The 27359-nt window shown below is 33.3% G+C and overlaps 1 protein-coding gene across 1 annotated transcript in view; it reads left to right on the top strand.

Moving 5' to 3' along the window:
- LOC117122685 overlaps nucleotides 1-27359 on the top strand; it is a 92097-nt gene that overhangs the window by 16349 nt on the left and 48389 nt on the right. Inside the window, exons 29-70 of the mRNA XM_033268367.1 lie at nucleotides 616-738; nucleotides 1645-1809; nucleotides 2603-2779; nucleotides 3262-3518; nucleotides 5422-5566; nucleotides 5720-5767; nucleotides 6201-6469; nucleotides 7161-7305; nucleotides 7857-7967; nucleotides 8406-8677; nucleotides 9064-9211; nucleotides 9398-9520; nucleotides 9656-9927; nucleotides 10354-10501; nucleotides 10687-10857; nucleotides 10993-11264; nucleotides 11701-11848; nucleotides 12035-12205; nucleotides 12323-12594; nucleotides 13260-13407; nucleotides 13590-13760; nucleotides 13895-14166; nucleotides 14832-14979; nucleotides 15165-15335; nucleotides 15470-15741; nucleotides 16165-16312; nucleotides 16976-17032; nucleotides 17585-17734; nucleotides 18168-18427; nucleotides 18609-18753; nucleotides 19079-19111; nucleotides 19398-19663; nucleotides 19824-19968; nucleotides 20312-20587; nucleotides 21189-21466; nucleotides 21644-21797; nucleotides 22086-22187; nucleotides 23172-23446; nucleotides 24865-25012; nucleotides 25101-25316; nucleotides 26344-26472; nucleotides 26807-27359. The exon at nucleotides 26807-27359 is cut by the window's right edge and continues 1 nt beyond it. Of these exons, the coding sequence (XP_033124258.1) occupies nucleotides 616-738; nucleotides 1645-1809; nucleotides 2603-2779; nucleotides 3262-3518; nucleotides 5422-5566; nucleotides 5720-5767; nucleotides 6201-6469; nucleotides 7161-7305; nucleotides 7857-7967; nucleotides 8406-8677; nucleotides 9064-9211; nucleotides 9398-9520; nucleotides 9656-9927; nucleotides 10354-10501; nucleotides 10687-10857; nucleotides 10993-11264; nucleotides 11701-11848; nucleotides 12035-12205; nucleotides 12323-12594; nucleotides 13260-13407; nucleotides 13590-13760; nucleotides 13895-14166; nucleotides 14832-14979; nucleotides 15165-15335; nucleotides 15470-15741; nucleotides 16165-16312; nucleotides 16976-17032; nucleotides 17585-17734; nucleotides 18168-18427; nucleotides 18609-18753; nucleotides 19079-19111; nucleotides 19398-19663; nucleotides 19824-19968; nucleotides 20312-20587; nucleotides 21189-21466; nucleotides 21644-21797; nucleotides 22086-22187; nucleotides 23172-23446; nucleotides 24865-25012; nucleotides 25101-25316; nucleotides 26344-26472; nucleotides 26807-27359 (7954 nt within the window). The remainder of the gene's footprint in view (nucleotides 1-615; nucleotides 739-1644; nucleotides 1810-2602; nucleotides 2780-3261; nucleotides 3519-5421; nucleotides 5567-5719; nucleotides 5768-6200; nucleotides 6470-7160; nucleotides 7306-7856; nucleotides 7968-8405; nucleotides 8678-9063; nucleotides 9212-9397; nucleotides 9521-9655; nucleotides 9928-10353; nucleotides 10502-10686; nucleotides 10858-10992; nucleotides 11265-11700; nucleotides 11849-12034; nucleotides 12206-12322; nucleotides 12595-13259; nucleotides 13408-13589; nucleotides 13761-13894; nucleotides 14167-14831; nucleotides 14980-15164; nucleotides 15336-15469; nucleotides 15742-16164; nucleotides 16313-16975; nucleotides 17033-17584; nucleotides 17735-18167; nucleotides 18428-18608; nucleotides 18754-19078; nucleotides 19112-19397; nucleotides 19664-19823; nucleotides 19969-20311; nucleotides 20588-21188; nucleotides 21467-21643; nucleotides 21798-22085; nucleotides 22188-23171; nucleotides 23447-24864; nucleotides 25013-25100; nucleotides 25317-26343; nucleotides 26473-26806) is intronic.

Raw genomic sequence — 27359 nt, 5'->3', positions numbered from 1 at the left:
ATTACAAATCTGGCTGCTAGAGGACCTGCTAAGAAGAATGAGGCAGATCAAATCATAATTTAATAGTTAAGATTCATTAAATATGAATATATGCACAAGTATTTATATAAGGGTGACTTATTTTGAATTTCATTTTTAATTATTTAAAAAAAAATTAAAATTCATTAAATATTAATTCTTTTGTATTGTAATAACATAGAATGAACCTTACTCTAAATAAAGAAAGGGAGGCCATGATTTGACGTTTTGACCTTTATGGATCATCACCAGAAATAAGAATACTTATAGACACTGATTACAAAAAATGCTACAATATGCAAATGAGGGGATTAAACAGATCCAACAATTGTGATTATGAGAGAGGCAATAGTGGGTTAGATTAATTATCAGATAAACAATTTCAGCTCTCTAGATGCTTTGAGACATCAGTTTAATATAGGTTTAAGACGATGGATAGCCAGGGTGTTCCTTAAATAGCAAATGGGACCAGTTAGGTGAACTATCAATTATTTTAGTGCTGGAATATATTGTTATAAGGTACGTGACTTATTTTTGTCTATGGATATGAGGACGAATGGTTTAAATATTAAATATTATGTTGCTTATGATTATCAGGTGAACATGAATGTGAACCAACAGAGTATACATGTAACACTCAAGGCACCTGTATTCCATTACCTCAACTTTGCGATCAACATGATGATTGTGGGGACGGTAGTGATGAGATTGACTGCGAAGGTAAGACATCGGGCAACATCTATATAACATTTGCTGCTCATGTCGAAGTGAAATTTTTCAATACAATGAGTCCGGCTTCAGCGTAATGCACTGTACCATCAACATACAGCATTTATTTCTGTATGTACATACAAAGTCTGAAAGTATCTCTACTTGTAATTAATATCCATGACAGGTAATATTAAACGGATGTTGCCAAGCAATTTCACCCCTATGGTCAAACTCACAAGATTCAAGAAATTTTATTGGTCTACATTAAAATACAGAAAATTGTATTGCTTGGCAGATGTTTATAAAAAAAAAATACAAAACAATGCCAATAATTCTTTAGAAGACATTACATTAAAAATATAAAATTGATAATGAAAATAAAAATGAAAAACTGTAAAAGATGTTTAAAAGTAGCAAAAGAAGTTAAAACCTTAACAAAGTGTCTTAAAATTATTTAAAACATTATAAAAGTTAAAACCTATTAAAAAGACTTTAAATAAATTATTTAAAACATTCAAAATTATGTAGAACATTAAACAAGGTTGAGAGAGAAAGTTTGCTAAGGTTAAAGGTTACTAGAGGAAAGTTTGTTCCTGTAGGAGGCAACGAGGAGATGGTAGACAATGAATTACCAATCATTCCTGATAATGATCAAAAATTAAAATATTAAACCACAATTCTATAGCTTCTAGCTTAAATTTAAAGTACTGTAGATTTTATTCAAAATAGAATATTTTCTTCACTGAAAACCCCCTAAAATGTGATCTGTTTTAATTGTGCATGTGCATTCTGATAATAACCAGTACAAAAAATGAAATAACACTTCGATGTGATCCCTGTCTTAAACTAAATAATAATAAAACTAAACATCTTTTTGTGTGTCTGTAAAATCAAGTTTCATCAATTTTTAATTAGGTCCATGTCCAGAGGAATGCACTTGTATTCAGGATTGCGATGGTAATGCCGTTGATGGTGACTGTATAAGTGACTTCCTTAACTGTGGCTATTGCTACTGTGAAAACGGTACGCTAAAAGCTGAAGATAGTGGATACTGTGTCATTAAACCAATGGACTGCCAAAGTATGTATTTATTTTTGTATCTGTATAGTTTAAAGAAATGCTTCCATGGTTTAGCAAACAGATTTTGCTATTCTCTTTTCATCATTAATAATATAAATACAGATAAGATATTGCAAGAAAGCCTCAAAATGTGGCAAGCCAAACCACTCACTTGTCATAAAAATTGTTTGTTAGTTATTAATACAGGGTTAAACAGTAAAACGAGAGCTATAAAATGGTAAAAAAATCATGTAAATCCGACATTTTGTTAGGAAGTTACAGGAGTTTAAACATACAGCTGTTTAAAGAACAATATTTGAGAAATCAGCCTTAAAAGTTTACAGTTTTGGGCATTTTTTAGGCAGAAACCATCACCAAATTGTTAAAAATTGTTGTTTTAACATTGAAAATGGGGAAAATAACAGTGTAGCATGATGTATAGATATATAAAGGTTAGTTTAGTGCAATAAAACAGATTTCCAAGATGTTGACATTCCAGCATGTTTTGGCCGTTGTTTCCGAAACATTATTTGCGACTGGTTTTGGCTTTTCTTTGCCGCAAATGCTGATGAAAGTAAAGCTTGACAAAGTTCAAATAGAGAACGAAACGTAGAATCAATTACGGCCTTGCGTCTGTCATTTTTCGGAGTTATCATACTCATATTCTATTTGCGTATTATCAGTAGGTTCTTTGGTTTTTGTAACTTAGCTTAAAATATTAGTATTTGTATTTCTTTTGTTGCTATTACTATTTTTACTTTGTTCTATCGTTGTAATGATAATAATAACTATAATCTGTGTTTAAATTTCACAGTCACGATCATACCCACAACCACACCTTACTTTGGATGTGAGGCTAATGAATGGGAATGTCTGGAATTAGATCAGTGCATCCCGATTGAGGAGCGGTGTGATGGAGTCCATGACTGCGTGGATAGAACAGACGAGATTGGGTGTATGACAACCACTATAAAGCCAGTTACACCAATGCGTATGTATCCATTTTACTTAAGAGCCAGCTCAGATCATCAACACCATCATCATCAACATCATCACCATCATCAATATAATTGTCATCATGGCGATCATTGTTGATATTAGCATACCCTAATCAACAATCTTATTAAAAATTATTATCATCATCAGTCATCATCATCATCATCCTAATCAAAATCATCATTTCCTCTATATTCATCGTCATCATCATTATTTTCATCATCTTCATTTTTATCATCATCATCATTTTATTATCATCATCTTTATCTTCATTATCATCTTCATCATCATCATCAAAATTGTTATCATCATCATCATCATCATCATCACCATCATCATCATCTTTTTCATCATCATTGATGTAATCATTATTAAAACCATCATTGTTATCATCATTACAAATGTGCTGGTTTCAACCAACATTATCTATTTCAAAAAAATATTTGCATAATATTTATTATAACTGTTATTCTTCAGTTGTATGTGATGAAGAGATAGATGTTGCTGACACAGTACCACAAGAATTCTTAGTGAACAGTACAGGACTTGGCTGGAATCCAACCACAAGCACTCCAATGCTAAGACTTCCACTACGTGAACTCAGCACAGTCACAGGTCTGGTCGTTACCGGTGGTGGTCCAGGAACCAATGCATACGCCGAAAACCTTCAGATTATGTACCTAACTGAAGAAACCAATATCCCATCTGTAATAGTCACTGAGGCAGAGCAAAGTGTATGTTGTCGGCCTAGTTTTAAGTTTCAGGCACTGATTTTTTTTAAGACCATTAGGGCAATCAAGCCCTGTGGGTGTTTGGGCAAATTGGAAATGGCTCATCCAGGTCATTATTTTCCAACAGTGCCCTTAAATCTATACACTAACTATTGTTATGATTTATATTATAATTGGTTATATACTTGAGTCACTCATCATTGATGCCTTGAGCATTGGAAACAGTAATAGATCATGTATAATAATAATAATATTTATTCAGAAATCTTTCGAAAAAGCAGCACCCATCACTTTGATGGTGCATCCATACACAAGACAAGAACATCAATCAATGAAAGAAAAAAAAAATTCTGAAAGCCAGTTATATCAGAAAGGCATAGGCCTAGGCCTATTACAAAGAAATGAAAAAGGAAACAGCAAAACAAAAAACCGTTAAATATAATTCCTCCATGATTATATGGTTTAGGTGAATATGTAAACACAAGTAGTTATTTGACCAAAGAGAAACTGTAGGGGTGTAGCTGCTAACAAGTAACTTATCTTAAGCTTATAGTTAAGTAGGCAAAAGTTGTAATGAAGCCGTGTTAGTCTAAACAATATACACAGATTATAAAAGGCAGCACTCTGAGACTAACTTTGATGTAATTTATTCAACACAAGCTTTCGCTGGCAGTCAATTTCCACCGGCTACTTAAGTAGGCAATGAACATAAACAATTGGAATATTCAGAATAAACAAATACAACAAACAACTAAAATACTGTACTGTAAATAAATCAGGATAAACTTAATTGGTCACTTAACATGAACTTTAATTTGCCAAGCTGGACTTAACAATTGATCTTATTGCCCATGCTAAAATATGGTAATGTCAGCGTAGTTTCATGCTCAAGGGTATTAGAACGGGCCTTGAATTTGAGCTGAGCACCATAGAAATCTGTTTTAACAAGGAAATGATCTTCTAGTTTAGGTACGTTGAAACTAAAATACTGTACTGTAAATAACTTAGGATGAACTTAATTGGTCACTTAACATGAGCTTTAACTTGCCAGGCTAGACATAACACATGCCTTTTTAAGATATGACTTACAAAAATCGTCAATAATTTCCACCTAACATATAACCATCTACCTATAATGTAATGTAATGTAGTGGGAATTATTATAGCACATTATACCGAAGTCTCAATTCGCTTAAATGTACAACCTCTACCGCACTTTCAGGATTAAAGCAAGTCAATCATTAATATTCATCATCATTTTACTAGGTGGAGAAAGACAAACATAGATAAGGTGTTTTGACCAAGAAATACAAGCACTCTTATCGCTGAAAACCCAAATAAAACCCCTTTGGCTAGTCATCTTCACTATTGTCTACTTTTGTAAATATATGACATAGAAAATTTTAGATAATCATCTTTTTCAAAATTTTAATGGTATTTTAATAATTGTATGTACATTTTAATGAAAAATGCAGAATAAATAATTCATTTATCTTTGAAATAGCTTGAAAGAAAATATAGTGTGATATTCACCACTGTAATAACATGTATGATGTCACGTAATCCTGTACTCATAAATTGTATTGTTTTTTGTATGATGTTGTGTTTTGACAAACGCATAATAAGTTATACAATATTTGTGAATACTATTGCATAATGGCACACATAACAGTGCATTTGTTGTTTCTTTTTTTCTTTATCTCTTCTTCATCTTTTTTTTGTTTCTTTTATTCAACATCTATTGGACATTTGTTGAAAGCGCAGAGAGACTTTGTACTATGCGTTATACAAGTCTACCAACCATTACCTTTACTATGAGACTATACTTTGCCACCATGACATGCTAAACCTTATTACTCCATTGTGAACACACTAATAATGTGCTTATACTACTTTTTGTTTATAGTTCTTTGATGCCAATTATAATGACATGGCTCCGAGGCTTATAACCTTCCCAGTTCCTATAAGAACTACTGAGCTGGTTATTCGCGTTCTTGAACAGTATGGTCCAGTTCAACTCAAAGTCAAAGTTATTGGTTGCAAACAAATTAGTAAGTATAAGTTGTCTACAGCAATGTCACATAACTAAATGAATGTTCAATTAGTGGCATATAAATTCACTTACTGTGTTTTCTTTTTTTTTTTTTTAGAAAAAAAAGTTATCATATGCTCATCTATTTAATTTTTAAATATTTCTTTTTCAGCCACAACTGCTAAACCTATTCCATCAACAGCTCAATTGGCAACAACATGTAAGTTTCTATTATAATAAGAATTCTGTAGTTGGTGAAGCTTGCCCTATTGGTAACAGTGTTGTTTTTTACTACTTTTATTACTCCTTGGCACATCAGCACAGTATTACAAAATCAATAAAATAAATATTTTGGAAAAATGTTTCATTTTATATCATTAATTTAGTACGCCTCATAAAAAGTCCTGGGACTTAAACAATAACCCATTATGAAATGGTTTGTTCCAATGTTGTGGTATTTAATCCTACTGGTATTTTTTCCTACACCCTAACATTGTACTATATGAAACTAAAAATCCTAAACATTGATGAACCATATCAATGCCAACATAGAGTAAAATTGACAGCCATTTTCCCTCAAGATTTTTTTTTTGTGGTTTCTAAGAATGACGTAGTAGACTGCTTGTAACCAAAGTTCTGTTTTTTCTTCAAAGCTTACTGTAGCAAGACCCTAGACTTTGAGTCACCGGAGAGCTTAAAATTTGTCAGCCCACCTGATTTTAATGGTATTTATGGCTGGGCACCCACTGAGGTTCCTGTGGTGGTGCTCGATTTTGCAGAGCCTGTCAAAATCACCGGCATAAACATCCTGGGTGGTGGGCCTTCAAGTGACTCTTTTGCTGAACGCCTTCAGATCATGTATAATGACGTTGGAAGTGATCTGCCTACTTTTGTTGCGGACGAGACTGGATTAACACCAAAGGTATTTAAAGTACTGTATTATATATAAAAGAGAGTAATTAGGTTTGCTCTTGATAATAATCTTAATGTTTTTATTTTTTTAATGTATTTTGTTTTAAATGTTTTGTTTGGTCAATGGACAAAATTTGGTAACGCAAATCAAAAAAGTCTGAAATTAGAAAGGGTAGCTAACTTCCACCAATTTGGTATTCAACAATTTACACACATTAAAATAAACATTATATTACTTGTTTTGTGTTTATAATATTAATTATGTTGAATAAATCATTATTCAGAAATAATACTCAAAATAAAACACAATATAAACAAATGAATAAATATTAATAACAGTACTTGAATAGGAACATGATGTTATAATCCTATCAAGCATAATCCCTCTACCAGAGTTACTTTTTCACAAAAGGCCCACAAAAGGAACTTCTTGTTGAAGGGCTATGCTTAATATGATTATAACATGTTTCTGTTCAAGCACTGTTATTATCTATTTGTATATATTATTCAGAAATATATATATATATCTGTATATAATCTAAAAACAACTGTTTAAAAATGCCAATATAAACATGAAATTGCTAATTAATTATTCAGGTAATAAATAAAGTGGACATAGATAAAATCCAATTGAGATTTTTCTTTTAATAAATTACCGAAAATGTAACTACAGTGTTTATTTTATTACTATTTTTTTCAAGGTGTTCGATGGAAATGTGGATGATTCAAGCGTGGCAGTTTTGACACTACCTGATGTGATTATCACTGAGAAATTGTCCATTCGTATTGCACCCCAAGTTAGGCCTGCCCGTCTTCGAGTGCAAGTTTTAGGATGCTATGAGCGAGGTCAGATAAATATCAGTGTATTCTTAACGTTAATTCCTAACAGTTGGTGGAAGCGGCTTGGCGCAGTGAAATGGTTTGGTTTTCCAACCTCGAAGTCAGGGTCTCAATCCTTCACCGTGCATTGTGGTTGGGTCCTTGAGCAAGGCACTTTATCTGCATTCCTTCAGTCTACCTAGCTGTATCAATGGGTACCAGCAAATTGCTGGGTGTAACCTGCAGTGGACCAGCATCCCACCCAAGGGGAACATCGCACTTTCATCTGCTTCATGCTACTTAAAACTGGGGTTAAGTCCAAGCTTCTATGAGCCTTTTGGCTTGACAAGAATTTTTTTTTTACACATTTTCACAGAAAACTTAGCCCTGTTCTAAAAACTTTGTGTTCGGTTTTCATATTAGAAATGTATGTAAAAAGCTTGTAAATCACTTAAGTGTGTTGATCTGTGAACTTGCTTAATCCTTTAAATGATCAGTTGAATGTTTTACTTCAGTTTTCCATATTTTTAAAATATTAAATGTTTGTTTGTTTATTTACTGTCTTTCTGTGTTTATAGTGATAACAACTTGGCAGCCACAAATATTAACCAATCCTAGCGTTACCGATGTAGCACCAGTTGGACATACATTGCAAACCACAATACAGCCAGGTGTCCAAACAACGCCACGTAAGATGATTCAGTGACAAACTTAATGTAGACAGCTAGTTGAGATTTACATTAAGCACAAATTTCCAGTGATTTTTATCTCCATATTGTCGATTTGTCAAAATATCCTTTTCTCCATTATGACTTTCTCCATTTTGGTATTCACACACTCGATATGTGACATGTTCCTACAGAACCCGGGAAAAGTAGAAAAACATTAAAACATGTTTGTATATGCATTATAAGTATGAATACCCTTGCCATGAAATCAAGGAGTATTAAAACTGCAAGAATACCTACTCTGGGGGTTTCATTGAAACGCAATCCTATCTCGAAGTGCAGTCACGAACTAGATGGCGTCCTTTAAAAGAACACAAAAGTTGTTCCTTGCCAGTGTAATAATTTTTTATTACTGAATTGAAATACTTTGAATAACTAAAATGGCAATTATGTTTTCAGATGTTTGTCAGGAGATCATTCCACTGAATCTGCCAGCTGACTCCAAGCTTCCATTTGAGAGCTCACCAGAAGATGGTGTCTATGGCTGGACACCTAGTGTAGGTGACTTCAACCTGTTGAGTGTTGATCTCTTGGAACCAATGATTGTTACAGGTTTGAACATATTAGGAGGCGGTCCAGGAAGTGATGCATATGTTGAGCGTTTGACATTGATGTATGTTTCACCTTCAATGCCTGGATTACTACCAGTGAATCCACCACCTGGACAACAGGTAAATTATGCATACTATTCATTATCAATATTTAAGAATATTTAGTTTAATGAATTAAGTAAGAAATCTAAATTCTTATGTGTAATGAATAGCTTACTGCTCAATATAATTGCTTGGAAACAAGAAGATTTTTTAATAATCCACCACCTTAACTACTGCAAATTAATCATTATATAATCTATAATTATTAGGTTATATGATAGTTTGCAAACAGATATTTTTATGTGAATAAATAACTATTGAGACAATTGATATATTATGCAAATTAATAATTTAAAAATGATATAAATATTCAGTTATTTAATTACTTATGCAAAAATCGTATCTAGTGTGCAATAATCTTGTAAGATGTATTAATTAATTAATCTTGTTTTTATTCTTTATAGAGTTATGAAGGAAATGATGATGATTCAACTGTTAAAACGATTAAATTATCAACACCAGTGTTTGCATCATCGTTGACTATCCGTGTTTTGAATACCAATAATAACAACATCAGACTAAGACTTCAAGTTCTTGGTTGTGAACATGAAGGTAATTTTTTAAAAGTATTTCCTTAAATAATGGTTCAATTCTTTGATAGTCATTTAGGGAAATATTGTGTTTGAATAGGTTTAATAACTTCATAAGTGAAGTCAAATTTTAGGTATTGTCATTAATTTAATTTCTAAATAAAAGCTTTAACGTTTGTTGATGTTTGTTTATTACCTATATTTGTAGCAACAACAGTTAAGCCAGTGACCACTCTTCCACCATCTGCAAGTACAACAGGACCAGCGGAGGTCGGTACCACAGGACCAGCATTCCCAGGTACCACAGGACCAGGAGAATTGACAACTCCTCGTAAGTATTTTCTATATGTTTAAATGTACCTTATGTTAAGTAAAATTGGAAAGTAAAGGCAAGTGATAAATATTATTGCCAGTGTAATGATTGTTAAAATACTGTGAATAACTAAAATGTCAATTATGTTTGCAGATGTTTGTCAGGACATCATTCCACTGAATCTGCCAGCTGACTCCAAGCTGCCATTTGAGAGCTCACCAGAAGACGGTGTCTATGGCTGGACACCTAGTGTAGGTGACTTCAACCTGTTGAGTGTTGATCTCTTGGAACCAATGATTGTCACAGGTTTGAACATATTAGGAGGCGGTCCAGGAAGTGATGCATATGTTGAGCGATTGACATTGATGTATGTTTCACCTTCAATGCCTGGATTACTACCAGTGAATCCACCACCTGGACAACAGGTAAATTATGCATATTATTCATTACCAGTATTTATGAATATTCAGTTTAATGAATTAAGTAAGAAATTTAAATTCGCATGAGTAATGAATAGTTTATTACTCGGTGACTGTATAATTAACCAAATTATTTTGAAATGTTGGGTTATATAATTGCTGGGAAACAAATAGATTTTTAATAATCCACCACCTTACTACTGCAAATTAATCATTATGAAATCTATAATTATTAGGTTATAAGATAGTTTGCAAACAGATGTTTTTATGTGAATAAATAACTATTGAGACAATTGATATATTATGCAAATTATTAATTTAAAAATGATATAAATATTAAGTTATTTAATTACTTATGCAGAAATTGAATCTAGTGTGCAGTAGTCTTGTAAGATGTTATTAATTAATTAATCTTGTTTTTATTCTTTATAGAGTTATGAAGGAAATGATGATGATTCAACTGTTAAAACGATTAAATTATCAACACCAGTGTTTGCATCATCGTTGACTATCCGTGTTTTGAATACCAATAATAACAACATCAGACTAAGACTTCAAGTTCTTGGTTGTGAACATGAAGGTAATTTTTTTAAAGTATTTCCTTAAATAATGGTTCAATTCTTTGATAGTCATTTTCGGAAATATTGTGTTTGAATAGGTTTAATAACTTCATAAATAAAATTAATGTTAGGTATTGTCATCAATTTAATTTCTAAACAGTACTTTTGTTATTTATTGGTGTTTGTTTGTTACCTGTATCTGTAGCAACGACAGTCAAGCCAGTGACCACTCTTCCACCATTTGCAAGTACAACAGGACCAGCAGAGATCGGTACCACAGGACCAGCATTCCCAGGTACCACAGGACCAGCAGGCATTCAGACCACTGCCCCAGCCGCTCCAAGTACAGCAATACCTGGAGAATTGACAACTCCTCGTAAGTATTTTCTATATGTTTAAATGTACCTTATGTTAAATAAAATTGGAAAGTAAAGGCAAGTGATAAATATTATTACCTGTGTAATAATGTTGAAATACTTTGAATAAAATAAAAGCTCAATTATGTTTGCAGATGTTTGTCAGGACATCATTCCACTGAATCTGCCAGCTGACTCCAAGCTACCATTTGAGAGCTCACCAGAAGACGGTGTCTATGGCTGGACACCTAGTGTAGGTGACTTCAACCTGTTGAGTGTCGATCTCTTGGAACCAATGATTGTTACAGGTTTGAACATATTAGGAGGCGGTCCAGGAAGTGATGCATATGTTGAGCGATTGACATTGATGTATGTTTCACCTTCAATGCCTGGATTACTACCAGTGAATCCACCACCTGGACAACAGGTAATTTATGCATATTATTTATTATCAATATTTATGAATATTCAGTTTAATGAATTAAGTAAGAAATTAAAATTCTTATGTGGAATGAATAGTTTACTGCTCAGTGACTGTTTAATTAACCAAATTATTAAACATCTAATTTTTAAATGTTGGCTTATATAATTGCTTGGAAACAAATAATTTTTTAAATAATTCACCACCTTAACTACTGCAAATTAATTGTTAAATCTATAATTTTTTGATTATATAAAAGTTTGCAAACAGATATTTTTGTGTGAATATGTAACTATTGAGGCAATTAATATATTATGCAAATTAATAATTATAAATGATATAAATATTCAGTTATTTAATTATTTATGCAGAAATCGTATCTAGTGTACAATAATCTTGTAAGACGTTATTAATTAATTAATCTTGTTTTTATTCTTTATAGAGTTATGAAGGAAATGATGATGATTCAACTGTTAAAACGATTAAATTATCAACACCTGTGTTTGCATCATCGTTGACTATCCGTGTTTTGAATACCAATAATAATAACATCAGACTAAGACTTCAAGTTCTTGGTTGTGAACATGAAGGTAGTTTTTAAAAGTATTTCCTTAAATAATGATTCAATTCTTTGTCAGTTATTTTTGGAAATATTGCATTTGAATATTTTTAATAACTTAATAAATAAAATTATATGTTATGTATTGTCATCAATTTAATTTCTAAACAGTAGTTTTGTTATTTATTGATGTTTATTTTATTACCTGTATCTGTAGCAACGACAGTCAAGCCAGTGACTACTCTTCCACCATTTGCAAGTACAACAGGACCAGCAGAGATCGGTACCACAGGACCAGCATTCCCAGGTACCACAGGACCAGCAGGAATTCAGACCACTGCCCCAGCCGCTCCAAGTACAGCAATACCTGGAGAATTGACAACTCCTCGTAAGTATTTTCTATATGTTTAAATGTACCTTATGTTAAATAAAATTGGAAAGTAAAGGCAAGTGATATTCAGTTATTTAATTACTTATGCAGAAATCGTATCTAGTGTGCAAGCAGATGTTTGTCAGGACATCATTCCACTGAATCTGCCAGCTGACTCCAAGCTGCCATTTGAGAGCTCACCAGAAGACGGTGTCTATGGCTGGACACCTAGTGTAGGTGACTTCAACCTGTTGAGTGTCGATCTCTTGGAACCAATGATTGTCACAGGTTTGAACATATTAGGAGGCGGTCCAGGAAGTGATGCATATGTTGAGCGATTGACATTGATGTATGTTTCACCTACAATGCCTGGATTACTACCAGTGAATCCACCACCTGGACAACTGGTAAATTATGCATATTATACATTATCGATATTTATGAATATTCAGTTTAATGAATTAAGTAAGAAATTTAAATTCGTATGAGTAACGAATAGTTACTACTCGGTGACTCTTTAAATAACCAAATTATTAAATATCAAATTTAGAAATGTCGGGTTATATAATTGTTTGGAAACAAATAGATTTTTTAATAATCCACCACCTTAACTACTGCAAATTAATTATTATAAAATCTATAATTATTAGATTACACATAAGTTTGCAAACAGATATTTTTATGTGAAATAAATAACTATTGAGGCAATTGATATATTAGTCTATTTCGTGAATACTTACCTGGATAAACCGACTAATTGCCATTGTTCCCAAACAGAACACCCCTTCGAAATAAATGGAACAGTGCGACCCAGGGCGCCACGTACGAATTGTCTCCCTAACAAACGTCCTCATTTCCTTTTCTGCGTTCGTTGAAAGTGAACCTCCTTCAGAAGTGCTGGATCAAGTAGTTCCACATGTCTTGTGTTCGCCATTGATTTGTGTATGGAAATTAATAATTATAAATGATATAACTATTCAGTTATTTAATTACTTATGCAGAAATCGTATCTAGTGTGCAATAGTCTTTTAGGATGTTATTAATTAATTAATCTTGTTTTTATTCTTTATAGAGTTATGAAGGAAATGATGATGATTCAACTGTTAAAACTATTAAATTATCAACACCTGTGTTTGCATCATCGTTGACTATCCGTGTTTTGAATACCAACAATAACAACATCAGACTAAGACTTCAAGTTCTTGGTTGTGAACATGAAGGTAATTTTTAAAAGTATTTCCTTAAATAATGGTTCAATTCTTTGACAGTCATTTTCGGAAGTATTGCGTTTGAATAGGTTTAATAAATTCATGAATGAAATTAAATGTGTATTGTCATCTATTTAATTTCTAAACAGTAGTTTTGTTATTTATTGATGTTTGTTTATTACCTGTATCTGTAGCAACGACAGTCAAGCCAGTGACTACTCTTCCACCATTTGCAAGTACAACAGGACCAGCAGAGATTGGTACAACAGGACCAGCAGAGATTGGTACCACAGGACCAGCAGGCATTCAGACCACTGCCCCGGCTGCTCCAAGTACAGCAATACCTGGAGAATTGACAACTCCTCGTAAGTATTTTCTATATGTTTAAATGTACCTTTTGTTAAATAAAATTGGAAAGTAAAGGCAAGTGATAAATATTATTGCCAGTGTAATAATTGTTGAAATACTTGAATAAATAAAATGTCAATTATGTTTTCAGATGTTTGTCAGGACATCATTCCACTGAATCTGCCAGCTGACTCCAAGCTGCCATTTGAGAGCTCACCAGAAGACGGTGTCTATGGCTGGACACCTAGTGTAGGTGACTTCAACCTGTTGAGTGTTGATCTCTTGGAACCAATGATTGTTACAGGTTTGAACATATTAGGAGGCGGTCCAGGAAGTGATGCATATGTTGAGCGTTTGACATTGATGTATGTTTCACCTTCAATGCCTGGATTACTACCAGTGAATCCACCACCTGGACAACTGGTAAATTATGCATATTATACATTATCAATATTTATGAATATTCAATTTAATGAATTAAGTAAGAAATTTAAATTCGTATGAGTAACGAATAGTTACTACTCGGTGACTCTTTAAATAACCAAATTATTAAATATCAAATTTAGAAATGTCGGGTTATATAATTGCTTGGAAACAAATAGATTTTTTAATAATCCACCACCTTAACTACTGCAAATCAATTATTATAAAATCTATAATTATTAGATTGTATAATAGTTTGCAAACAGATATTTTTATGTGAAATAAATAACTATTGAGGCAATTGATATATTAGTCTATTTCGTGAATACTTACCTGGATAAACCGACTAATTGCCATTGTTCCCAAACGGAACACCCCTTCGAAATAAATGGAACAGTCCGACCCAGGGTGCCATGTACGAACCGTCTCCCTAACAAACGTCCTCATTTCCTTTTCGGTGTTCGTTGAAAGTGAACCTCCTTTAAAAGTGCTGGATCAAGTAGTTCCACGTGTCTCGTGTTCTCCATTGATTTGTGTATGCAAATTAATAATTATAAATGATATAACTATTCAGTTATTTAATTACTTATGCAGAAATCGTATCTAGTGTGCAATAATCTTGTAAGATGTTATTAGTTAATTAATCTTGTTTTTATTCTTTATAGAGTTATGAAGGAAATGATGATGATTCAACTGTTAAAACTATTAAATTATCAACACCTGTGTTTGCATCATCGTTGACTATCCGTGTTTTGAATACCAACAATAACAACATCAGACTAAGGCTTCAAGTTCTTGGTTGTGAACATGAAGGTAGTTTTTAAAAGTATTTCTTTAAATAATGGTCCAATTCTTTGACAGTCATCTTTGGAAATATTGTGTTTGCATAGGTTTAATAACTTAATAAATAAAATTAAATGTTATGTATTGTCATTAATTTAATTTCTAAACAGTAATTTTGTTATTTATTGATGTTTGTTTGTTACCTGTATCTGTAGCAACGACAGTTAAGCCAGTGACCACTCTTCCACCATTTGCAAGTACAACAGGACCAGCAGAGATCGGTACCACAGGACCAGCATTCCCAGGTACCACAGGACCAGCAGGCATTCAGACCACTGCCCCGGCCGCTCCAAGTACATCAATACCTGGAGAATTGACAACTCCTCGTAAGTATTTTCTATATGTTTAAATGTACCTTATGTTAAATAAAATTGGGAAGTAAAGGCAAGTGATAAATATTATTGCCAGTGTAATAATTGTTGAAATACTTGAATAAATAAAAGCTCAATTATGTTTGCAGATGTTTGTCAGAACATCATTCCACTGAATCTGCCAGCTGACTCCAAGCTGCCATTTGAGAGCTCACCAGAAGACGGTGTCTATGGCTGGACACCTAGTGTAGGTGACTTCAACCTGTTGAGTGTTGATCTCTTGGAACCAATGATTGTTACAGGTTTGAACATATTAGGAGGCGGTCCAGGAAGTGATGCATATGTTGAGCGTTTGACATTGATGTATGTTTCACCTTCAATGCCTGGATTACTACCAGTGAATCCACCACCTGGACAACTGGTAAATTATGCATATTATTCATTATCAGTATTTATGAATATTCAGTTTTATGAATTAAGTAAGAAATGTAGTTTGATATGAATAGTAAAATCATGTATAGTCTACTACTTGGTGAACTAGTTAACCAAATTATGACATTTTTTAATGTTGGGTTATATAATTACGAAAACAAATAGTTTAATTTGAATAATTCACCACCTTAGCAAACGCAATTTATTAAACAGTATCAAAGCTATAATTCTTAGATTTATAATTGTTTACAAACATTTATTTTAATGTGATTAAATGACTGTTGAGACAACTGATATATTATGCAAATCATGAATTGAAATTATAAATATTCAGTTATTCAATTACTTATGCAGACATCTTATTTAGTGAGTAATAATCTTGTAAGGCAAATGTTGCTTTTATTCATTATAGAGTTATGAAGGAAATAATGATGATTCTACTGTTAAAACCATAAAATTATCAACACCTGTGTTTGCATCATCATTGACTATCCGTGTTTTGAATACCAACAATAACAACATCAGACTAAGACTTCAAGTCCTTGGTTGTGAACATGAAGGTAAATCTATGTATATAAATATTTTTTTTAAATGACTGAACTGATTTCCTGAAATCATGTGTTTTATAGAAAGAATGTATTTAAAAAGCATTGCAAAACATTTTTGATCCTTAGAAACATAGAAATTTCCAATAATGGACCTTTCCACCAAGCCCCGCCCCTTAAATATGTTGTTGCTAAGGTGTGTGTTTGTGAGACGCACATATATTTCAGGCCCTGTCTTGATTGGTCAGTTGTTAAGTTTGATTGACTGCTCCGAATATACCCATTACCAACAATTGTACATAGGCATTATTGGTTGAAATCTAATGAAATGAGCAGACATGCATCCTTCTGAAATGTAATAACACATTTTTTAGAACATCATTCAGATATTTTTTAGTGTAAGTGCTAAAGTTTGGTCATGATTAATTATATTCAAATTTGAAACATTGTTTTGTCTGAGTGCATTATGTGCATTTTGTTTTGGTTTTATTTATTTTTTCATCCCACCTTCTTAACATGTACTGTAAAAATATATGAAAACCAAATATAAGTTATTGGATATGTATGTATGTTTTTATAATTATAATATTTAAATTTTTTGTTTGATTAAATTAGGTTGGTTTGCTTTTCTTGTCTGCTAGATTATTCTTATATATCATGTTTCTTTTTTATTTGTAGCTACAACAGCAAGACCAGGAACGACGATTCCACCATTTATAAGTACAACCAGTAAAGGTATGGATGGTGAAGTGTGCTTCTACAAAATATTTAATTTAAAACACAAATTATAATATAACATGGCCTATCACTTTTTTTAAAATATATTTTTGAATATTATAGCTAAGTTTGGGCTCCAGACTTTTGTCTTGGGGACTTCGCTGATTCTGGGCCCAAGGCACTTGTCTGAATAAACAATCATATGTTAGACTTAGACTCTTCATACCAGCACAGCCTCTAAACGCTTAACATTTTTATCCCCGGTCATTGGATCAAGCCCATATGGAACACATACTTAGCTCCCTGTGAAGAATTCTATAATGTTGCAGCTGCAGTCAGTGCATTTTCTGTTTGAGCCTACCAGATACCCACTTGTACTCCTAGTGTTGAGAGGCAACTGCAAGTAAAATGCCTTGCATAACACAAGCGAAATGCACAGCGGGGGATTGAACCACAGCCACTGCGCTAAACCACAATGAAACAATTTTAAAACAATTAATTGTATATTGTATTTTAAATACAACTTCACAATCACTATTATTATGTTAAATTATTAATCATATCTTGCAGGAACAACACAGCCACGTGCTACCACTCCTGCACAACCAGAACAAACTACGTCTGCTGAAGTAACAACCACTCCAGGCTCAGTTATTACATCAATGAGACCAAGTACTCCATCGGCGACACCACAAAAACCAGCAACATCAGTGACACCAAGTAAATGAAACCACAGTTTTATAATGATTATTCTACATATTGTAAAAAAATAAGGCAATGCTGAAGTCATTCATAATGCCTACCAAATAACCCTTCATAAACTTTATTAAACACAATCAGTATTCATCTTCTTCATATTGTGTGAAGCTGCGAAGAACTCTGTGCAGTTTTATTATAAAGTAGCCTAAGTATGTATAAAACAGAGTGACTGACTTAAAGTTATTTCGGACCTTATAGAAAATTTAAGCCTTAGGAACCAGTATTTCCTTCAAATGTTTTTTTTTTCATTAAGTAATGGCACCTTTCGCCTCTCAATAGGGTCCTTAGAACTTGACTGTAGTTTGCATAATATTGCTGGTGTAAATACTTATTAATTACTAATAAAGAATGCATATAATTGCAAGATAATTAAATTCTAATTTGCTACCTACAGGTGTTTGTGATAAGTCTTTGGATTTGGCACCTTCAACTGATACAAGATTGTTGGTTGACAGTGAACCAGATCAGACTGGTGTCTTTGGTTGGGCGCCTGTATCTGATGATACATTGGTTACGCTAGAACTGGCTTCACCTCAAACAGTGACTGCTGTGGTACTCCTTGGTGGTGGACCTATCTCGAATGCTTATGTGGAACGATTCACTCTCATGTACACCAAACCAGATGAACCTGGTGCGCTTCATACCATTCCAGGGGTAAATATTAAAAGACATTTTTTGACATCCTGCAATCTATGCCAAACTCACCAACTGAGAAAAAGTAGAATAGAATTAAATTAAGCTTTGTGTAATAAAAATTATAAAATGAAAGCATGTAACATACAGCCTTTTAATTAGACATTTTTTTTTTCTCATTTTTTTTTTTAATCAATGTTAGTTATTTGATGGTAACACAGATGACACTACACCAGTCACTGTAGCTCTGCCTACTCCAGTATATGCATCTGTTATCATGATGCGAATCATTAATGTTGACAAAATGATAAGATTACGAGTACAGCTGCTTGGATGTATTGTTGAAGGTAATAAGATTTCTCAAGTTTCTGCTGTTTCTGTTTTTATTTTTAAATTTCTCCACATCACAATTGCATTTGTTTGTGGAAATAACAAATCTAGTATGTTTTATTTTTCTTATTTTTTGTCAGATGTTCACATGGGTAAATCCAGGATTTCTATGTCTTGGTTGTACCCACAGAATCTGAATCAAATTTTAAATATTGCTCTATGTGTGAGATATTGAACATGGTAAAAAATGTGAAGTAAATTGCCCATTTATGTAGGTTTTATTATACATCGTTTTGATTTTCTGTGGTTAATACAGTATATAATATTACTTATCATTCGCAGGTACAACAACATTGGAACCTGCACCAACCGAAGGTAAGTAATTAATTATTACAAAATCAATTACAATTTTACAAAATATTTCAAAAATTAAGTGCTGTTGTGGATCTTAGTAGATGTTTTGTCTCCATCAATTTGCCTCAGTAATTTAGTTTATTCCAGTGTTTTTTTTTAGATTACTATTTTGCATAATTTTAATAATAATAATAATAATAATAATAATATTGAAAAACATTATGGTTAAAATTGCTTTGTTTTTGATAATTTTAATCTAAAATTTTGATGGTTGGTTTTTAATCATAAAGTAACCTTATTTCTTCAGTTGTCTGCCAGGAGTCTCTACCATTCTTGACTGTAAACCCAGAAGCATATCTGGACAGTCCTCCAGATGTTGATGGCATTTATGGCTGGACACCTACTGAAGATGAACCTTATGTTGTAGCGGTTTTGGACGAGCCATCGTACGTTAGCGCTGTCCTCATCCAAGGTGGGGGACTAACATCAAACGCATATGTCGAACAGTTTCAAGTCATGTACATGGACGAACAGGAAAATGTGTTGACAGTGTCACCTCCAGAAGGCCTCCAGGTAGATCATATTTGATTGATTCTTAAGTCTTAAGGTGTTAAGAAAAAATTCGTAAATTCACCTTTGTTTGTGAAATTTGTAAATCTAATAAAGAATTGTTATTATGTAAATTCATGTCCACTTTATTGTTATTACTACAACTATTTTGCTGTAATTTCAGTTGTATCCTGGCAACTCTGATGACAACACTGCTCAACTGGTACAATTGGTTGATGTTATCTTCACTTCCCGTATTATCATTCGCCCATTCAATGAACAACATGAAGTAAGACTTAGGATGCAGCCCCTCGGTTGCAAGAAAGAAGGTTAGTATTATGTTTACAGTAGTTTTTTTTAAATAAATCTCATAATTCTGTTTATGAGACTAATGGAGTGTAGTTGATTTTAACCATGTGAAAACAGCCTTGTGCATCGCATGTTTTAAACTGTGGACCATGTGAATAAGGTAAACGTCTTAACCACTAAGCTATAGGCCTAGCTCCTTTAATTAGTCTAACGCTCACAGGGAACGAAGTTGGATTTGTCGGTTTGCGACCGTTGTACAACAGAGTGAGTGCTTGGCTTTATTCATATTCAGAAGATTTGTTTCAGCTATTATGATACTTTTTTCAAACATGAAATGTAATTGAATCATTGTACTTTCTCCAGAAGTGAGCACTATTGCTGCATACTCAACAACTGCTGGTCCACCGAGTCAAACCACGATTGGTATTCCAAGTGTGTTTACTACACCTGGTATCACAACAACTGGTCAGGCTAGTGTCATCACGACTGAAGCACCATCAACCGTGGAGATTGTGGTTCCAACATTAACGGAGCGTCAAACAACTAGACCATTAACAACATCAGTTGTTAGGACAACTTCAGTGCTTGGTACAACACCTGCCCCTGAGCAGACAACTATGAAGTTTACAACACCTTTTAGTAAGTGTCTTTTTTTGCAAATCTGTTGCAAGACTTATGCTTAATTCCAGATTTACATGAAGTAATATGGTACTTGAGGATTTCCATATTTTTTGAACTAGTACAGTATGTAGAAGTTTTTGTGTTGTCCATATCAAACCAACCCAATATATATTTTTTCTCTAAGGAAGGTCTCAAAATACTTGTATGATGTGTAAAAGTTACTAGTCAAAATGAATGGGGTTTGTTATGGCTCTGTGAACCAAGAATTTAGGCCTAGGCTTTAAATATTAAAAAACAAAATCCCTCCCAACCAACAAACCCTGATTTGTTGATTGTAGTGAGCCCTGAACAACACAACAATTTTATTTTGGTCCTAATATGCATATTGGTATTCACACATATCTGGTACAATAGTTTATGCTCCCGGAAAGGAGAAAGACTACATAGATAAAGTGCTTTGCTGAATGGCATAAACAAGTGAACAGTCTCAGAATCTAATCTCTTTTTAGAGATGCAGCTTTACTGCTTTGCCGCATACTTGCACAACACAATTATTAATATTGCCTTGATACTATCTAAAACAATAAATGTTTCTTTGTATCTTTTCCATTTACTGTAGTATGCAACAAGGTCATTGATCTGGGACCTGAAAATCCTGCTCAACTGGATTTTGATAGTGAACCAAATGAAGATGGAACATATGGCTGGTCTCCAGCTCGTGTTCAAACACCAGTACTTCTAATTTCGTTACCAGAGACTGTTGAGATCACTGGGATTATCATGCTTGGAGGTGGTGCAGGAACTAATGCATATACTGAGAGGTTTCAGTTATCTTTCTTGCCTCCATTTTCCCAGAAATATGTAACTGTTACTTCAGGAGTATCTACTCAACCAAAGGTATTGGTTAAGACATTACACATTTTGCAATGAACCATCCTATATATAAGATTATTTTGTGAATACCTACTTGGGATAAACCAACTATTGCCAATATTCGTTCAAGAACATCCCTATGACAAAAATAGGACCATCCACTAATATCACTCTAATATTATATTTTTTCTTTCTTCCCAGACTTTTGTTGGCAATACAAATGATTCAGATCCTAAAAGAATTGATATTCCAAATTATCTTGGAAGCATCGTTACCAATGCCTTAGCCTTTCAAGTTTTCAAAAAAAATGTTGACATACGTCTGCGTCTTCAGCTGCTTGGATGTGAAAAAACAGGTACGAAAGCTAGAAGATCTGTGTAAAAATGTTGTAAAGAGTAGTCCCCATTTAATGGATTACACAACAAAACTTGTTTCCTCTCACTCTCCACCCTAAAAGAACATACTAAAATGATGATTGTTATGTTACACTGTCCCTTTTAGCATATGTATGGCAGTATACCATTAAATTATTAATAATGATATCTACATCCATTTTATTATTTAATTCATATTTAGTATGATGTTTTCTCCATTACCAGATTATGAAGTTCTAATGTTGTAAATGTGTCATTTGTATTTCTAGTTACAACTCCAATGTTTTCAACAACCACTCAAGCTCCATCAACAATGGGTGTTGCCACTACTCAACATGAAAGTACAACACATATGAATTGGCAAACATTAGGTAAGTATACACAGTGCAGTAAAGTTAACAAAATAACCTAATTGCGAAAGACATAATAAAATACACTCTAGATTTGACTTTATACTAACTTTGTACTGACTCTATCACTATTAAAATGACTCTATTACTGTTTAACTGCCATATAGATGGAGATAAGGTAAAAATTAAGTTAATTATAATAAAATGTTTCAGAATTCTTTTTTTTTTTATCAAACATATGATTTATAATTGGTGTTGTAGATAAATTGAGTAGAGTAAATATAAATGATTGTCAGTGCTGTTGCAACAGTTGGACTTTGAGCCTCAGGGGGTACTGTATGTGTCACACTGCTTGTATGCTTAGGCAAAACACCTTTATCTAAGTTTGCCTCTCTTTCCCCAAGAGTAGAATTGGGTACCTTATAGGGTGTGAATGAGTCGGAATGAAATTTGCATTGATGAATATTGATGAATTACATGCCTGATTCGGAATTTAATAACCAGTAAACAGAGTGCTTTGAGAAGTTCGAAGTTCATGCGAAATGGACTTATAATGTACTCTACATCATAAATTTATTAATTAAAAATAAAAATATTGTCGTTTTTCCTTTCGTCGTTGTTCCCTTGTGTTCGTTACGTCGTGTTTTGTCCTGTCTTTGATCCTGGAACAAATTACTTTTCATTTTTTCTCTGATTTAGCCAGCCGTAAAGCCATTTGGCCTTATTTGACTTCTCCAGACACAATTACATTTTATTTTGTTTGCATCTTTATTATTACTGTCTTATTACCACCATATGCATTGAGTAAATAAATATGAATCTGAATGTAAATAACCATCAACATTCAAAAGTGCACACTACCTATTTGCCTTGTAACTTTGGCCAAGGCTTTTTATTAACTATCTCTGTCTGCCCAAGAGAAGAATATTTTGGTAATTATTTTTAATGTTTTTTATATGCATTCAAAATTACAAGAACACTTATAAAAAATATTTCTTGTTTCAGGACCTTGCTCTGATGTGATAGATATTGCTGATAGCTCAGATCCTCGTCTAAATTTTGTCAGCAGACCTGACCAAAATGGAATCTACGGTTGGACAACGTCGGCCATTGAGGAAATTGCAACTGTCAATTTGGAAGTTCCAGCTTTAGTGACTGCACTGAATTTACTAGGTGGAGGTTCTGGTAGTAACGAATATTTGGAGGCATTCTCTTTAAAATACATACCTCCGGGTAAACCTGGTACCCTACTTGATGTCTTGGCTGAAGATGGCTCTAGTGTACGTAGTTGCAATGCTTAAAGTTTTGGTGATTAATTCATGTCAAATGCAACAGTCATTTCTAAAAAGTAATTTTAGAAGGGAGAGTGGAGTTGAATAGATTGATGGTTAAGGTGCTTGCCTTCCAATCCCAGGGTTCTGTGTTCAATTCCTGTCATGGAAACATGAATTTTTCCCATGACCAAAAGAAGACCACTTGCTGAGCTTCATAATGAGACTTATTATGGAGAGCATCTTGTGTATACGGTATGCTTGTCTTGTCAAAGGATTGCCACATAGTAAAGTAATTAGGTTAGCTGTTGGCATATCATTGGCCCTGAGTCTAATAATTCAGAGAAAAGTAAATAAATAAAAGTGAATAGAGAGCAAAATCTTGACTAAGAAAATAGAAGAAAGGTCATTATTTGAGTGCAATGCGAATAAAGTATGATTAGTCTCTTATTGGCCAACAATTATGGTAGCTACATCATAGAGAAATATTCTGCATAAAGAGTGATGTTAATATTAAAAATGTATTTTCCGATGCAGTGACGGTGCGAAAGGTTGGCCTGAATTGGATAGGCCTATAGTTTGGATGTCGATTAGATACAAAAAGAGACCATCAAATGACATTTTGACCAGTTATTAGTGACTTGGTATTACCAAAACATTTTCTCATTGGGGGTGGGGGAAGACAGCCTCTCGGCTTGAGGCTACAGGCCTCGAATGGTGCTTCGTGCCAAAGTACAACTCTGGCCCTGCCTGTGGGGGCATTGCCCTGCCATTAGAGAAATCCTTGTTCCGTTACTATTCCGATGGAAACACATTGAAAAATACACCAAACTTAAATTTCAAGAAAAATTCTAGTAGCATTCCTTATTCTTCTAATGCTATACTTTTTCTTTTCTTTATGAAAAAGTTGTTAATTACTACATTTTGTAATTCATAACTATAAACAAACCTGGTTCACAAAGGATTTAAAAAAAAACCTTTGATCAACACTCATATTTTTTGGTCCTATTTTAAGATATTCAATTCAACTAAATTAAATTAAAATAATCATTTATTTTTTTCTTTTAAATCAAATCAAACAAAAGGATCTAGATGTTAAAATTCAAAAGATCAAAAAAGGGCAAAAACTTAATTTGAAAGAGCCGTGATCAAAAAGGGAACGTCAAGTAAAGAATAAAAAAGAATCCTCACTTGACACTTGTGCCAAGCATACCCTGAATAATATTAAAACAATAAACAAAATTTCTGAAATGCTAAATTGTGATTATTATATTGATTCCTGCACTATTAGTGTTTAATACTTTTACAATACACATACCCATTTTAAACAAACCAGTAAAATATAAAAAAAAACCCTCTTTGACAGGGTTATATAAATCATAAATATGGTGTTTTAAAATTATACATTTTGAATTTCTTTTTTTCAGGTGTTTGCTGGCAATGTGGATGATTTGAATTCTGTCAGCATTACTCTACCACAGCCTGGTATTGAAGCTGCCTCTCTAACAATTATTCCCATCCAAAGCAGTCGTAATCCACGTGTTCGTATCCAGGTGTTAGGCTGCTATTTAGAAAGTAAGTTAGGATTCCTTTGCTTTGGTAGATGTTAATTTTGTTAGAAAAACAATTCTTTTAAAATATCAAATTTATTTTATATACTCAGGAACAACATCAAGCCCAACAACTGGATTTCCTCCACTTGGTACGTTAACACCCTTCCCAGAAGAACCGACAACAGGAGCTGCTCCAAGCACAAGAAGGCCGAGTGCATCAACAACTACTGGGCCTAGGCCAACGACTGGAGTTCCACCACTAGGTACATTAACACCTTTCCCAGGAGGGCAAACGACATGGGTTGCACCAAGCACTAGAGGACCAGGTAATCATTGTTGTTTTATTGTATTTTTAGGTATGATTCTATTAGCACAATAAAATTATACTTAATGACTTAAGTTTTCAGCTTTTCCCAGTTTCATTTAATTTAAAAAAAAAAAAAAAAAAAAAAAAAAAAAATCAAAATTTTGATTTGATATGATTTGATTTATTTAAAAATTCTCACAAATAAACGGAGTACAAAATTAAATGAGTTATAAACAACAATTAGAGAATTTCAGGATAACCCTTTAAGCATTTCTGCTTGTTTCCGTAGAGGTCCCGTTACAAAAATAATAAACGCTACAATGACAAATTACAAAAAGAAGGCCATGGCCTAAAGTAAGCAACAATGCAAACAAATACAATTCTAAAAAATTTAAACAATTAGCTTGAAAAGAGAGTTCTAAATAATTAATAAGGTAGAACATCAATTAGTATTACATGTAATTTCATTAATATTGTACAATACCTCATTATTTAAGAAATTTAAAAGACATTATTCAATTTAAAAATATTTTTATTTAGATATACAAGTTCAATGATTACAAAAATAGAATTTATATATGAGCATTGATTATTTAATTATACACAATTATTTATCTAAGAGAATGAAATTAAGAAACATGGTTTAATTCAAAATTAATATGCTAGTATAAATTTGATGGAATCAAACAAGTATTTATCTATTTATATTTAATGATACAATTACTTATCTAAGCGAATATAAATACAAAGTTTTATTACACTACAAATAAATTTACAAGATATATTGTTGAAAAATTCAATAAAATTTTCATGATTGCCAAAAAATTTAAACATAATGCAATTGTCAATGCAAAATTAAATTAGTAATAAAATCTGCACAAGATTTTATTGTACATCATGGAGGAACCTAGGACATGTGCAAGATTTAGCAATATTTAATTCCTTCATTTAAATCTGAAAGGTTGATATAATACATAGTTTTTTTGAAGTTGATGCAATACTATAATTCTAATTACACAAAATTAAAAATGTTATTTAATTGTCAGGTCCAACAACTTTGATTGCTGAAGGTACAACCAGCATTTTAGCAGGAAAACGCACAACATTACCACCTCTTACCTTCAAACCACCTACGGTACCCGCAGTCACACAGACAGTCAAAACAACACGAGAAGGTATAGAATTCGAAGTAGTAAACAATATTTAAAAAAAACTTGCTTAACAACTGCAGTGGCATATCTGGGAGTCTTGAAATTTGAGGGGTTGTAGGGGCGCGAAGGTCAAGTGAGTGATTTAATAATTAAGGGGCGCTAGCATGCAAAACAAGGTGATATGAGGTAGTTTTCGTCTACTTGACCATGATTTTTTTTGCTTCAGACCTTTTCAAGTGGGGGCGACTGAAGTTTTTTAAGGGCACCCCGCGCACCTTCTAGATACGTCACTGATCAACAGTATTGTTTAATTTTTTGGTTTACTATTTTTAAATCATTATTTATACTTTTTAAAAAGCAGGAACTACTACCGGACCAATTCAGACAACAGGACCACTGTCAGTTGGGTCAACAACACCTGCACAGCAAGTATTTACTACTGCAGCTGCACCAAGTACTAGAGGGCCAGGTGCAGGAACTACTACCAGGCAAATTCAGACAACAGGACCACTGTCAGTTGGTTCAACAACACCTGCACAGCAAGTATTTACTACTGCAGCTGCACCAAGTACAAGAGGGCCAGGTGCAGGAACTACTATTGAACAAATGCATACAACAGGACCACTGTCAGTTGGTTCAACAACACCTGCACAGCAAGTATTTACTACTGCAGCTCCACCAAGTACAAGAGGGCCAGGTGCAGGAACTACTATTGAACAAATTCAGACAACAGGACCACTGTCAGTTGGTTCAACAACACCTGCACAGCAAGTATTTACTACTGCAGCTGCACCAAGTACTAGAGGGCCAGGTGCAGGAACCACTACCAGACCAATTCAGACAACAGGACCACTGTCGGTTGGTTCAACAACACCTGCACAGCAAGTATTTACTACTGCAGCTGCACCAAG

Source organism: Anneissia japonica, unplaced genomic scaffold, assembly GCF_011630105.1.
Source record: "Anneissia japonica isolate Jap-2015-1 unplaced genomic scaffold, ASM1163010v1 scaffold287894_len555002_cov174, whole genome shotgun sequence".
Taxonomy (NCBI): Eukaryota; Metazoa; Echinodermata; class Crinoidea; order Comatulida; family Comatulidae; genus Anneissia; species Anneissia japonica.
The sequence above is the reverse complement of the archived record's forward strand: the minus strand, read 5'-3'. Positions and strand labels throughout refer to the sequence as shown.